This window comes from Callorhinus ursinus, unplaced genomic scaffold, assembly GCF_003265705.2.
Source record: "Callorhinus ursinus isolate GAN/ISIS: 27379988/994484 unplaced genomic scaffold, GSC_fseal_2.0 scaffold38, whole genome shotgun sequence".
NCBI classification, from domain to species: domain Eukaryota; kingdom Metazoa; phylum Chordata; class Mammalia; order Carnivora; family Otariidae; genus Callorhinus; species Callorhinus ursinus.
Genome location: NW_027397100.1, coordinates 4,636,710 through 4,652,554, shown reverse-complemented (window position 1 = coordinate 4,652,554; position 15,845 = coordinate 4,636,710). Strand labels below are relative to the sequence as shown.

The 15,845-nt window shown below is 45.1% G+C and overlaps 1 protein-coding gene across 1 annotated transcript in view; it reads right to left on the bottom strand.

Annotated features, from left to right (window-relative positions):
* PTPRT (protein tyrosine phosphatase receptor type T) overlaps nt 1-15,845 on the bottom strand; it is a 1,128,529-nt gene that overhangs the window by 206,166 nt on the left and 906,518 nt on the right. The window contains exon 14 of the mRNA XM_073880268.1: nt 6,350-6,485. Coding sequence (XP_073736369.1) covers nt 6,350-6,485 — 136 coding nt within the window. The remainder of the gene's footprint in view (nt 1-6,349; nt 6,486-15,845) is intronic.

Below are 15,845 nucleotides of genomic sequence, written 5' to 3'. Positions count from 1 at the left end.
TTGGTGTCCATTAGCATGGTAAATTGTTTTCCACCCCCTCACTTTCAATCTGGGGGTGTCTTTTTTAGGGTCTAAAATGGGTCTCTTGCAGACAGCATACCGATGGGTCTTGTTTTTTAATCCAATCTGACAGCCTGTGTCTTTTGATTGGGGCATTGAGCCCATTTACATTCAGGGTAACTATTGAAAGATAGGAATTTAGTGCCATTGTATTGCCTGTAAGGTGACTGTGACTGTATATTGTCTTGTTCCTTTCTGATCTATGCTGCTTTTATGCTCTGTCTTTGCTTAGAGGACCCCTTTCAATATTTCTTGGAGGGCTGGTTTTGTGTTTGCAAATTCCTTTAGTTTTTGTTTGTCCTGGAAGCTTTTTATCTCTCCTTCAATTTTCAATGAGAGCCTAGTTGGATATAGTATTCTTGGCTGCATAGTTTTCTCGTTTAGTGCTCTGAAGATATCATGCCAGTCCTTTCTGGCCTGCCAGGTCTGTTTGGATAGGTCTGTTGCCAATCTAATGTTTCTACCATTGTAGGTTACAAAGCTCTTCTCCTGAGCTGCTTTCAGGATTTTCTCTTTGTCTCTGAGACTCGTATGTTTTACTATTAGATTTTGGGGTGTTGATGTATTTTTATGGATTTTGAGAGGGATTCTCTGTGCCTCCTGGATTTTGATGCCTGTTTTGTTCCCCAAATTAGGGAAGTTCTCTGCTATAATTTGCTCCAATATACCTTCTGCCCCCCTCTCTCTTTCTTCTTCTTCTAGGATCCCAATTATTCTAATGTTGTTTTGTCTTATGGTATCGCTTTTCTCTCGAATTCTGCCCTCGTGATTCAGTAGTTGTTTATCTCTCTTTTTCTCAGCTTCTTTATTTTCCATCATTTGGTCTTCTATATCGCTAATTCTCTCTTCTGCCTCATTTATCCTATCACTTAGAGCCCCCAATTTTTATTGCACCTCATTAATAGCCTTTTTGATATCGACTTGGTTAGATTTTAGTTCTTTTATTTCTCCAGAAAGGGTTTCTCTAATAACTTCCATGTTTTTTTCAAGCGCAGCTAGTATCTTTAAAATCATGATTCTGGGGCGCCTGGGTGGCTCAGATGGTTGAGCGTCTGCCTTCAGCTCAGGTCATGATCCCAGAGTCCTGGGATCGGGTCCTGCATCGGGCTCCCTGCTCCTTGGGAGCCTGCTTCTCCCTTTGCCTTTCTCTCTCTCTCTCTCTGTGTCTCTCATGAATAAATAAATAAATAAATCTTTAAAAAAAATCATGATTCTGAACTCTGGGTCCGACATCGTACTAATGTCCATATTGAGTAGGTCCCTGGCAGTCGGTACTATCTCTTGTTCTTTTGGTTGAGGTGATTTTTTTCGTCTTGTCATTTTGTCCAGAGGAGAATAGATGAATGAGAGAACAAAATGCTAACAGGGTAACAATGTCCCTAAAAAATATACTCTAAACAAATCAGAAAAGACCTGAAACCAGGGGAAAAGAAAGGGAAAGAAAGAAAAAAGAAAGAAAAAGAACAAGATAAAAACAAATAAAAACAAAACAAAACAAAAAAAAAACAGAATATGATCAAATATGATCAGGCTGGTGCACAGATCAGTGCCACACACTAGATTTTGGGTGTATTTGGTCTGATAGAAGAAAGTGCCTCCCAAAATTTTAAAGAAAGAAAGACTTATATATGTACAAAATAAGAATTGATATGATGAAGGGATGGAATATGATTGTAAAGATGAAAATTATAAAAAATTTTATAAAAGGAATTGATAAGAAGTTGTTTGAAAAAAGAAAGAAGGGGACTTAAAAAAAAAAGAAAGAAAGAAAAAAAAAGGGGGAAAGAATGTGATCAGGCAGGAGACTAGAACAAAACCATACACTAGAGATTTACGGTATATTTTGATCTGTTAAAAGAAACTGTATCTCAAAATTTTAAAGAGAGAACAACTTATATATATATGCCAAAAATAAGGGTAACTATTATGAAGGGATAGAATATCAGTCTAAAAATGAAAAATAAAAATGTTGTTTTAAAAAAGGGATTGATAAGATGTTGGTTGAAAAAGGGAAAAAGAAAAATTCAAAAAAAAGTTAAAAAAATTAACTTTGAAAAACTAAAGTATCATGGTAAAAAAGCCATGAATTCTATGTGCAGTATTCCCCTAGCATTGGTGTTCTGCTGTTCTCATTGATCGGTAAACTTGATCTTGGCTGGCGGTTGTGCTGATCTTCTCGGGGAGGGGCCTGTTGCCGTGGTTTCCGAATGTCTTTGCCGGAGGCGGAATTGCCCTGCCCTTGCCAGTCTGGGCTAAGCAAGCTGCTCGGGTTTGCTCTCGGGAGCTTTGGTTCCCTGTAAGCTTTCCGTTCAGCTTTGGAGGACGAGGGTGAAAATGGCGGCCTCCCAATCTCTGCCCGGGATGAGCCGAGAACTCGGGGCCCCGCTCCTCAGTGCACCCCCAGAGAAAAGCAGTCAATCACTCCCGTCTCCCTGGTCTCCGGCTGCACTCCGTGCTCACCCAGCCTGTGACCGAGCATTTGTATCTCTGGCACCCGACCCCGTGTGGAGTCTCCAAACCCAGGAGATCCCTGCAGTGTGCTCCCGCGCCCCTCCTCCCGGGGGAGGAAGGGGTGTCTCCCCAGATCTGCCGCTTGTTGGGTCCCTTCTAGAGGAGCAGTGGCCCGACTGTGCCGTGGATCATGGTTTATGGCAACCCCGAGCTGAGAGCCCGCGCCTCGGCTCCATCTCTGCAGCCGGCTTCCCCACTCCGATCCCTGGGAGCTCTGCCGTACTCAGGCAGCCCCGGTCTTTCTGTGACCCCGAGGGTCCTGAGACCCACCCCCTGCTTAGCCACTGGAGCGATGTCCCTCAGCGGAGCCGGCTTCTAAAAGTTCCGATTTTGTGCTCCGTGGCTCTAGCACGTGCCAGAAGCGGCTGACCGAGGCCCCCTCCTCCGCCGTCTATCCTCCCGAATATCACCTCGGATTCACTTCTCTGCACATCCTACCTTCCAGAAAGTGGTCGCTTTTCTGTTCAGAGAGTTGTTGCTATTCTTCTCTTTGATCTCCTGTTGAGTTCGTAGGTGTTCAGAATGGTTTGATCCCTATCCAGCTGAGTTCCTGAGACCAGACGAAATCCAGGTCTCCTACGACTCCGCCATCTTGCTCCGCCCCCTCCAGGTTGCTTTCTGAAAATGCTCATGTAACCCTTTGTATCTCCATGTAGCTCTGATTCTGCATTGGCCTGCATTCAAAGAAGCCCTCTCCAAACAGGCAAAGGTACTACGCAAAATCTTTAACTTGTATCTTTGGCAAATCCTGTTTGAATCACCCACTGACATTTCATATCCCCTTCTGCAACCTTACATTTCTCAATACCCCCTTCATCCATTACAAAACAACCAAGCAACCACAACAAAACAATTGATTTAGCTTCTTTCATTAAGTCTTTCCCTTGGTCCTCTGTATCTCTAGCCTGTTCTCCGTCACTTTCTAGTTCAGTATCACCAAAGGAAACATCTAACAACAAGAGAAAGACCCTCATCGGAGAGTCACAAGGAAGCCCCAAGGCCAATGATGATGAACACTGCAGGGAGAATTGAAGGACATCTTATGTGTATTGAAACATCTGGCTGTGCTTTGGGGAAATTTTTGAGCCAGGTGAATCCCTTAGGATTCTAGCCAGTGGAGGGGGTGCATCTGGCATGTGACTTTTGAGAATTCCTGCATCCAGGAATTAACTCCAGGTCACACTGGGATACTGAAGAGAAACTGACACCAGGATCCTGAGTTGTGATCATCTGCCTATTATTTAGGGGTTTCTTTTCCTTTAATACCTCTTCCTTTTAGGTAGCTGCGGACATCATTCAGGCCAGCATTAAGTTAGTGACAGACTCAACTGAACAACGAAGCTTTCCCCATACTTCTATATCGGGCTGGAGTCAGAAGAGCTAAGGGAGCTCACCAAATGCTTCACTATCCTTTGTGGGCATCTCTCAACATCAGAAGACACTGTAGGCTACTGGAAACAGTGCAGATCTATACTTAACGTTCTCTTTTTCTCCTCTTCCCTTGCCCTGCACCCATCTGTAAATTACTACTCTCAACTTTTCCCTTTCTCTTTTTTACAAATGATACCGTGTATGCCAACGGTGATTAGTCCCTGCCCCTACCAACCCCCCTTGATGCCACAACATCTCAGATTTGCCTCTTGGGGACAAACGGTGATCATGTGACTCCTCTTGGTTGGGTCTGATGGATGGTTTTGATACAGGTGAGCAATGATGAAGATACACAGTAGAGGTTAAAACCACACAGAGGACTCACTCCATACTTGTTCCCACCCTGGAAACAGAAAGCCCTTTCCTCCCTCCCGAAAAGTCACACATTGCAGAAATAGCTGTAGAGAAGGAAGTGAAATTTCTTCACAAGCTCACAGATGATGGTGATGTGGGTTAAGCCAGGCTTTAGAAAGAGCAAAATTGGAAGAGCTTATCTGACTTACAAATCAGTGACAAAGAATGAGAACATTTCAGGTCTATCAGAGAGGAATGCGATTCTATTAAATTGGTTACTTTTTCCAGGTAGACAATCCCAAACTCCCACCTCTGCCTCTAATACGTCTGAGACTCTAAGAAATATGTTAGCAATCTTACACGTGCTTACTGCCTCCAGAGAAACCAGACTTCATGTTTGACTTCATCTAATAGCAGCTGACTGATTACTAAGACCTACAATATGGTCTTAGGGATGACGAGGATATGACAATGCGGTGCTGTCCTTAGTGCTTCGGGGGTTCTTGTTCCCCGATATTAATGTGATACCTTCCCTTCCCCCTCTCCCACCAGAAAATCAGTAGCTGGGTAAGAACCTTTACTCTCCCGTCATTCTATTGAGAGCCTGAGGAAAGGAGTGATCCTGTTAGACAAAGGATATCAAGAAAGGACAAGGTCCTACCAATAAGATGTCCTGGCCAGAGGGAGGACTAGCTGATTCAGAACAGAGTCATGAAAGATACAGGGATATTCTGGTGCCAAACAGCTAAGAGAAGGCTGACTGCATGTATAATGGGAAGCCCAGTATTTCTGATTCATTGAACACGGGAAAGGGGGATTTAAAAAAAAAAAACTTTCTGCATTTATACTTAATGGGACTCCTTAGGTAGAAGCTGGAATTTGTCTTTAGGACGTCTGTCTCTTTGCTATGGTGGGAAACAAATTTCATGAGCACTTTTTGCTTCACAGAGGGAAGCAAGTCCCTGGTCCTTGTTATGGGGCTTGCCCCGAACTCTGTGAATGACCAAACAAGCAGAGCTTCAGGCTAAGGTGTTAAGTGGTTTGTTTAATGATGTAAAGTTATCTTCAAGTTGGGGGCAAGGCATGCTGCAGCATATAATATACAATGTAGATGAATGTTTTGTTTGCTCTGGCTGACTAGGGGAGTGGGAAGGAGGAGACCAAGACTGGGACTGCCATGTTGAAATTGAGAAGACAGGGAGATGGGTGGTAGGTATGGAAACATGGTGCCAGCCCAGGGGTCAAGGAGTGGTGGGCCCTGGGACTCCCTCTTTGGAGGAATAACCTTGCGTCCCGGGACAGTGACAGCTGATATGCATCACCTTTCCTAGATGAATGGTTCCTTTCCCTCTCCGCAATTCCCTTGTGAATGTCTGATAAACAGAAGATGTCAGTGCGGCAAATCTTGGGGATGTGGGGATGAGGAGGAGTCTGTACCCTGGTTTTCATGAGAAATTCAACAGGCAATAACTGTGTTAGTGGACCCAGGAAGACATCTTGTTGAGAAATAACAAGTAGCAACAATCCAGCTGGGATGGTATTATCGGACATAGAGTAGCAATGAACTTTCCTTTGGGACTACTGCACCACAGGAGGCTTTATCTCTGCCATGCAGGGGTCAGCTTGGGATGCTGCTGGTAGACCAAGGAGAAATCAGGGTGAGTGAAGGCAAAAAGGGTGAAGCATTATTTTCCTCCATCTGTATTTCTGGGGCTCCCCAGTAGTCATGATGAGACTTGATCAGTTATAACAGAGCAGTTAACTCTGAGAAGACTCATGACCTGGAATCCCATGGCACATCAAGGGGGCCCAACCGTAGGAGGGATCACTGGCTCTGTAGGAAACCACTGGTCTCTGGGCCACTTGCCAAGCAGGCAGCACACGCCGTTCAGATGCCAACACAATGAGCCACAACTGGCTCAAGTATTTCAGGGCCTGAGCACTCATAGAAGGTCCCTGCTCGGAAGTGATCAGTAGAGCAAGGACCTGGCCACACGGCAGTATTGGGCCAGGTGGGGTCAGCAGAGTCTGAAGGACAGCACCAGACACTCACCTCCTTTTGATGGTGAGCATGACGCCCAGGAGAATGATGATGAACATGAGGAGGCCAGCAATCACACCGGCCATCTTCACGGTATTGTCCACCTGCTTCTCCGGCTCCACAGTGTTAGAATTCTGAGTGGAGGCACCTTCGAGGGGAAAGAAGAAGAGAGATGTTGAAAAGGCTCATACACATGACTAGAAAACAATTATAATGAAACCAGCTTCCATTTATTGAGTGCTGACTATGTGCCAGGTACTGTGCTAAGAGTATTACACACAGTGTCCCATCTAATCTTTTTGAGGATTAGTCCCTTGTGATGTTGGGATTATTATACCTTTTTTTTTTCAGATGAAGAAACTGAGGTGCAGAGAAATGAAATGAGTGGTCCAAGGTTGCCGAACTGCTGGGCTGGGGCATTCTTATCCTCCAGTGAAATCAAGTGGAAGGTTTTATCTCCCACACTGATTTGCCCCTAGGATCAAACCATGGATCTATAGTTCCATTTTTGAGTTCATGGAATTATCCCAAGCCCTACTTTATTCTTTTTGGTAAGTGGTGAAAACAACAGCTTTGTGTTAAGGTAACATGATTATAATCACTGGATTTTAAAAGGTACACACATAAAGATTTTGTTTTGTGCCTTATATGAAAGAAATGGTATGGCAGAAATGTAGTTCATTGAAGGAACTGCCTGGGGTTTGGAAAACACACGCGACTAACTCCATTTCTGGAATTTAATGCTGATGCTACGTACTCTGCCAGGTACTAACTTACTGATTCAACTCCAGGTAGCCAAAAAATGCCTCCGCCTGGCCTCTTCAGGCAATGGACCAGGGGTCAGAGGCCACTTCTCATTCCAGACACCTAGATGAACACTCCTGGAGAGTGGCCCAGGGGTTACCAGCACCCTGAGTGAATTCCTTCCTGCTGCTGTTCATATTCCCAATGGTGCCATGTTTGTGTGGGGCAGCCTAAATCCACAGAATCCTCTCCCTGACACATCTCTACTTTTCTGCCTCCTGAACACCAGCTCATCTTTCATCACTGACTGCATCTCCTCTGGTGGCCTGTACCCCTGGGAGAGTTCCTCTTTCTTCACTAAATTCTAACCCCCTGTAACATTTGGCACACACCTAAATATACAGATATTATTAGTTATTTGTTTCTCCATCTGTCTCCTCCAGTGGTCTGCAACCTCCTTGGGTGGGGGGAGATTATACCTCCTTTATTTTCATTTCCTCATGGTAGCACTGAGCCTGGCTTGTAATAGGTATTCCCTTAATGTTTGTGATTGTTCAACATTTAGCTGAAGGGGTGACACCTATGCTCACACACTTTTGTTCTCATGGCACCAAATTGAATTTCTCCACTTTCAGCCATGTGTTCACAGAACTCAGCTGAATTGAAGGGATGCTAATGCCCAAAAGCTATGATTCTGATTCCCCAAACTCACTGATGTTTAAGAACAGCCCTCCAGCACAAGGATGCATCCCTTCTTCTTATTGTGTCAAATGTTTTTCTGGAGCACAGCACATTCCCCAAACTGTCTTGTAACTGGGACAAGCTGGGTTTACTTAGTCTAGTCTCCCCAGTGGGAATGGCCAGTCTCCAAGAACAGGGAGTGCGTGTTCTCATCTCTCTAATGTCAGTGTCTCTCATACAGGCCGTCCTTCTCCTCCTCCTGTTGATTTAACAGATGATTACTGAATGATACAAAGATGAGTGGACTGCAATTGTTCACTTCACTCATTTATTCACTTACTACTGAGCACCCATATGTCAAATGATGCTATCTATGGGATGGGATGAGAGACCCTTCTCCCGGATGGACTCATGAATATGGGATTTTATTCAGTTCCCTTCACCAGCTAAAGGAAAGATCATCAAATCCCAGGGCTGCCTGAGAGCAAGCTCTGCTCATCTACGGACCAGAGAGTTCATAGGGGGAGTTAGCCAACCACCTCTTTGGCAGGGCTGGTCTCATATCCTGGAATGGGGGCAGGTTCCTAGGAGCCCCCACATAGCCTCCATTTCCCAGTTTGGAGCCATGATTTCTGAGATATGGCTAGTCCACTGCGTACCAAACATCAAGGAAACTGAACACCCCAGATAACAATTTCCTCAATTGTGTCAGAATCTTTCTATTTGGATTTGGAGGAAGGAAATTGGCTCGGGAGCATTCACTGGCAAAGCTAAACTTTATTTAGTGCCTGCTCTGAGATTCTATTCTAGAGACCCGTGGTACAAGAGCAAAGGAGCCCTGGAGAGGATCCTATTACCTTAGGAACACTGTTGCTGGCTTGGCTTAAAGAGATTCACACTTCATTCCTTTGGTAAATAATCACAAGCACTCACTATATGCCAGGCATTCAGTGATACAGTGGTGAGCAAAACAGGCACAGTTCCTGCCCTCAAAGAACCTACCATGAGTGCTGGTGGTGGTGGGGCTCGGGAGATAGAATTAATGAACCATGAATTGATAACAGTAAGCTTTCAAATCTGTTAATGATGAGACAAGAGAGGCATGTGGCACTTGGAAAGCACATAAGAGGGGAATGAAATCACTAGTGGGAAGATGTGGCCAATGGGGTGAGCTCCAAGGGATGATGGACTATGACCAGGTAGAGAACACTACACGAGCCTGTGGGAGCAGCAGAAGGAACAGCACTGGCTGAGGCTGTGTGATGGGCTAAGGAACCTGGAGCACTCAAGAAATGAAAGAAACATAGTGTAACGAGGGTGAGAAAGCAGAGTGAGCATGTTAAGAGAGAAGCTGGAGAGCGCAGCTGGGGCCTGTCCACACAGGGCATCAGAGGCCACAATGAGAGCTTCTGTTCTTTACCCCGAGAAACCCAGACAGCCATTTAAGTGTTGTTCATGGAGCAATAATATGCTCAGATTTGCTTTTCTAACAGATCATTCCAGCTTCAGCATAGAGCCAAAGTGGCTTGGAGACACGAATTTGGAAACCATGGTAGGCGTCCAGGTGGGAGATGATAGTTGTGTGGACTTAGGTGATGGCAGTGGAGATAGAAAAAAAGAGATAATTACTTGAAATGCATATAAATAAAATCTGTTGATGGGATGGATGCAGAGAGTGAGGGAGAAAGATGTCAAGGATGCCCACAAGTCTTTGGTTTCCTTTTTTTTTTTTTTAAAGATTTGAGAAAGAGAGAGAGACTGTGTGTGTGTGTGTGTGTGTGCGTGCATACACACACACACACACACACACACACACACACACACTCGCAAGTGCATGTGTAGGGGAAAGGCAGAGGGGGAGGGAGGGGGAGTCCTCAGCAGACTCCCTGCTGGTCACGGAACCCAACACGGAGCTCAATCTCATGACCCTGAGATCACAACCTGAGATGGAACCAAGAGTTGGACGCTTAACCAACTATGCCACCCATGTGCCCCAAGTCTTTGGTTTTCATAACAAGGTGGATGATGGTTCTGTTTATGGGTTCAAGAAACAATAGAATGAGTATAGCTATAGAGAGAAAATGGATGTTTTGGGGGCAATCTGAACTAGAGATATACTCTAGAAAAGGAGGCAGTTAAAAATGCAGGTCTGGAACTCTGGAAAGAGGTCTGAGCTGGAGGTAAAACTGTGATTTATGCACACAGACTGTATCTGAAGCCCAAAGTTGATGGAGTCACTCAGAGAAAAAAAAATGAAAGGAGAATCGAGCTTAGAGACAGAGCAGCACTTAATGAGTGGGTAGAGGAAGATGTGCCTGCACAGGAGGCAGAGCAGGAGTGGCCAAATGGGTAAGAAAACAACCCAGGAGAATCAAGTGCCCTAGAGCGAAGAGAAGAGTGTTTTCGAGAAGGAAGGAATAATGGACCATGTCAAACACTGCTCCTAGGATGGAATCAAGCTCCATACTCAAGGGAAAGCGAAGGTCTTGGATGAGTATTAGAAACCCTTCTCCAAATAAGTCCCAAGATGTCCCTAGACTGAAGTGCCTTCAGTGGTGACCATGAACCAACAATGGAACACACCTGATCCAGGGAGGCTATCTGAAAGGCCAGAACCCAGTGGTGTAGACAAATTCAATGAGTTCAGCCAACAGGCATCAGAGGTGAAATCACATACTCTGTACAGGGAAGTTATGAGAAGGAATCATGCTTGGCTGACCCAACCAGACTCCAGGTACAGGGACATGAACATGCCCCAGGACATCGCCAACCCAACATCCAACACAGCACCGTTTCAAGGGCATTAGCTGTGGCCACTGTGGAATTGTGCCTCAGTTCAAAAAGGAAGTATGCCAACAGTGTTGAAAGGTGGTACAGGTATAGAGGAAATGACTCTGGGACTGAAGACAGACAGCATTCCTGTGTGGCTCCTCCATCTGAGAGGAAGAAGAAAGGGACAGAGACCAAGCATGGGTTAGCCCTGCTCCTGATTCAGAGTCAGAAGCATGCCCATGAGGCTTAGATCTAAGTGGTCAACAGAGCAGATGAGACCCTGAGATAGGACATACAGGGAAGCACATAAGGGTTGCCTTATGATGGGGCCTGCTAGCAATGTGATGGGCTGTTTCAAGTAAGCACTGATCAAACAGAAGCTCAGTTACTACAACTTTTAAAAAATTCAGCTTAAATGGACTGATCCATTGCTGGGCGCCAAGTAATGTGCCAAATACTTTTCATATATGAGGTCATTTAATCTTCACAAAACTCAGAAGATGCTAGTTTTGTTTTCCCTTTTATATAGATAAGAAAACTTCACAGAAGGGTTAAATGACTTGTCCAAAGCCATATAACTGGTGAGTTCCAGAGGTGGACTCTGTACAGGGCTCACCCTCTTATCACTATAATGAACTGTCCTTGATAGAGTTGTAGTTAAGGAAATGCCAGAACTGGGTCCACAAAGAATGTTGGCCATGCAACTCACTGGCCAGAAATCCAAGGGAAGTTTTCAGAGGTAGAACTGGTAGCCCTTCAGCAACATGATAGCTGTGTTGCTTTTGCTCTAAGCCCACCCTTTTCATGACAGTCAAAGTTAGTACCATACCAGTCCCCAGTCCCTAAAAAGTCCTGTTTCTGGCCTTAGGCAACTTCTATATACTAAGCAGGGATTGGGATGGGAGTCTGCCAAGAGAAGGGGAGGGACATGGATGTATCCTCTTCATTTCTGCCCTCCATTGGGAGCCAGCCTGAGAATAGTTCAAGTAAATTAGAACTGGCAGCTAGGCACCAGGTGGTAAATTTATCCAATTGGAGGAACTTCAAGGCTCTACTTGAGTCCCCTGTGTGATGTAGCCATCAAAAACAATCTTGTGAGCTCAGCCTGCACAAACAGGAGACTACTGTCTCTGACATGAGGTTCCATGCCCAACCTTATACCCCAACCAGCTGCACCTTTGAGCTCTGAGCACTCCCAAAGCTGAGCCAGCCCTCTCAAAGCAGTTGCTGCTGTCCCCTGCCTATGAAATCTAGCATGTCTTAGAACCCAGGTCCCTCCCAGTTCCAGCTCAGAGTTCCCATCTGGCTTTCAGTGTACTACCTACTCACTGTTGCATATGGAAACCTGGTGCCCAAGGGAGCAGAGCTCTTGGTCTCGTGAAGTCTTCCCCTCTCCCTCAATATCTGCTCCATACATAGGGCCCAGTCACCATGTTTTACTTCCCTATCTCCTCCTCCCATGCCACCAAACAAATACCCCAGCTTATATTCCCCAAGGACTCTTGATATCCAACAAAGGCAATTAGCTTTCCTTAACACTGCATTAGTCAGACCACTCTGGTCAGGCTTATCTAATTGTAGACTCTACCCTCTGAGAGGGACCTCCAGGGTAAAGACGGGCCAAGAGTCTTGCCATTCAGAGTGTGGTCGAAAGACCAGAAGCATCAGCATCGCCTGGGAGCTTATTACAAAGGCAGAATCTCAGGCCCCATCCCAGATCTAATGAATCAGCACCTGCCTTTTAACAAGGTCTATTTGTGATTCAGGTACACATTGAAATTCAGAGATCACTGACTTTGGAGGAATGGCAGTCAAAATCCGGACTTTTCAGCCTAGAGAATGGAAGATTCAGATGAGACTTAGTTTTTGCCTTCAAAAAAGTTGAAAGACAGGGGCACCTGGGGGGCTCAGTCGGTTAAGCGGCTGCCTTCGGCTCAGGTCATGGTCCCAACGTCCTGGGATCGAGCCCCGCATCGGGCTCCCTGCTCTGCAGGAAGCCTGCCTCTCCCTCTCCCACTCGCCCTGCTTGTGTTCCCTCTCTCGCTGTGTCTCTCTCTGTCAAATAAATAAATAAAATCTTAAAAAAAAGTTGAAAGACAGTTGTGGAAGATGGAATAGATTGGTCCCTTTAATCTTAAAAGATTGGAGCTAATATCAATGGGTAGAGTGACAGGGGTAAATTAGGGACCAACACAGGGAAAGGTTTTTGTGTGGAAGCACTATCCAGTGGAGGCTCAAGCCCAGCCCCTGTAGGCAGCATTATGGTATAGAGAGGAGCATGAAAGCAGTCATGGTTCCCAAGTCCTGTTCCAGAGTTGGCCCTCCCTTTCACCTGTCCACTTTGTCTCCACCTGTTTTTACTTCCTGGGCTTCCTGGATGCTTAACCAAACCCTCAATACCTCACTGTCATGGGATGCTGACTTTTCTTCTTTGCTAATCGACCCTGCTTCCCACCTCAACTCAGCATCCCTTGATTCCAGCGATACCCATGCTCTGGGTGAGAGACATTCTCCTTAGAGATATGGGACTCCCATGGGGTCTACCCCCAAGTCCCCAAGTTACCCACAAAGGCAGAAGAATGTGTCACCAACAGTGAAAGACACTATCTGGAAACTTTGTGTTCTCCCATCATGCAGAGGGACTACATGACCTCTTATATACCTTTTGAAGTTGAGATTCTATGGTTTTATGAGATCAGTCAAAAGCAATGGGTTTCAGACCTGAAATACATGTGTTTGCATCCAGACTCCATCACTAACTGGCTGTATCATCTTGATCAAAGCTATTAATCACCATGTGATTTGATATCCTCATTTGTAAAATAGTGAGTAAATGCCAAGTTCACAGGGATTTTCTAAGGATCAAATGTAGTAACAGAGGTAAAAATGTTTGATAAACTCTGAGGAACTGCTCACACATGTGGCATAATAATGGCATGGCCTTGGAGCTGGTTCCAGGGTGGTAGCAGGAATTTTCTGTGTCAATAAACTGTGGGTGCGCTGTGGGTGTTGGGGCCATGCTTCCTTGCAACCTGCTGCCTGAGTTCATCCAATCCTTAGGATGAAGGCAGGCGGAGCACCCAGAGTGATTCACTTAACTTTCCTCCTATAGGTGAGGCCTGTACCAGGCTTACATCTGGATGACTTAATGGCAGCAATAACAAAATTTGGCAACAAGGGATTAATCATTCATTCTCAAAGTGCTCTCACTGGCTACAGGCCTAAGTCTCTAGCTTTACTTCAGAGAATTTCCCCGTGAAGATTTGGAGCAAAAATAGAAGTCTCAGATAAAGAACATCTAATTGCACCTGATAAAACCAAGTAAATCCCAGTGGATGCATAACCCATGCTGGTGATCATTGCTGATGGTAAAGAAAGGAAGCTGGCTCTTGGGAACACAATTCCTAAAAGCGGCAGTCTTCAAAACACACAGTCCCCTCTTAGCTATCCAACGGCATATGATCCCCAAATCTTACTATGCTGGCAGTTCACCCCCGTCTCCTTAATGACTTCTTTTCTTGAAGAGTTTCTCTGTCTTTACTCTGGCTTTGCATGCATCTGGCACCCAGTGGAGAAAACCTTTCCCAAACTCAGGCTTGGAGCTGCTACCTCTATGCCAGTGAAGGTTTTAAGGATCGCAGACATCTCTGATTATGGGAGGGGGGTTGCCAAGAGGGGGCAACAGGGAAAAGATAAGGAAGCTGGGCAACTTTCCAGCTCTTCTAAAGTCAGGTACGCACCATATCCCTTCTTGATTTTGCTGGAAGCGAATTCTTAGAATGGTAGGCTATTTTTAAGATGGAATTTAAGTCCAAGATTGGAAAAAAAGTTGGTAGGAAAGCATCTGGATACTTCATTAGATTCAAGCCTCTAGATTTTACAAATTGCATCCCAAGGCATTGAGAGCATTTGTAATTGTGATCATGAACTACTCTGGCAGTCTTTGAGGATTGAAATTGTAGCAAACAGGAGGGGTGCGAGAAGCCTGGGGAGAAACAAATGCTGTTGTTGACTTTTTTTTTTAATGGAAAATGTGCATTCCAGATATTTTGCAAGAGTAAGTGTGATGTTGATACAGGAAAAAAACACATAGACTGGATGATTAAATCAGAATTTTTCCCTTACCATTTAACTAAAGGAAAGAATAATCACTAGAAATAAGCACAGGCTCTGCATCCATCAGCATCCAACCAGGAAAAGGGAAACCACTCCAAACACGTAAAATGGAGCAAATTTGCTAGAGAATGGATATGCAGACGTGGGAAGAGGTTGGGTGAGGCAGCCCAGACGATACTGACACCAGGAGCCATTACCCAGAGTAGATTGGAGAGACAAAAGGAGGTGGTGGTGTCATCAGAGCCCAGAGGTCAGGGTCACCCAAAAGAAGCTGGAACTCTGGTAGACCTCTGGGAGAAATGAAGTCATGGAGGGCACATAGTCATTGTCCAAGAAGGTGCCTGAGGTCAAGAGGGAGAAGCCTCCTCCTCCCTCTTACTATATAATTAACGTCTCCTATTGGCCAAACCTAGATGCCAGTTGACATGGGGCCCAGGAAACCTGCACATCCCAGCCAGGAAGGGAAGAGCAAAGGAGGGATGTGAGGCCAAACAGGCCAAGGGCCAGCAAGGGCTTCCTATGAACAAGGGATGATGTTCACCCTGTTGCCACTTTTGAAGGGTGTCTGGGCTTGTCAATCAGGAGGAAGGCCCAGGACTATGTGTTAATTTCAGCCAAAGTCAAGGCCAAGTTGGAGACATTGTGGCTGGCTTTCAGGACAGCTAGCTGGGCTGTTCAGTAGGTACTGTTTATTGGTATTTTGATCTAGAATCTTATCTTGATGAGGCAGATTAAGCCATCTTTGCATATATGCCTGTTCCTGCTGAGTTTGCCACCTGCTGTATCATGCAGCTCCATTCTATACCCCCTTTTCTTGAAGATTATCTCCCCTCGTGCCCTCTTGCCAACATATCATATTCTAATATCGAAGGGATTGATGAACATGTCATGTGAACCCTGTTATATGGGCCAAATTATACAGACTTTGCTCAAATGATATTTAAACTTGACCTTTTAAACTTAAGTTCCCTCATCCTTTTTAGTTTCCTTGTATATCAACCACCATCTCTAAGCCCTTAACACATTGAGTTCAGTTTTATTATTAATCTCTGGGCTTTCCCTGTAATTCTTTTCTTGATATTTAGCCACCACAGCATCTCATATAATTACAAAGGGAGACAAGCCTTGCTCAAGTTTAAGTAACTGTTGTCTACTTTATACCTAAGACTCTTTCTCTGGTCCCCCGATGACTAAT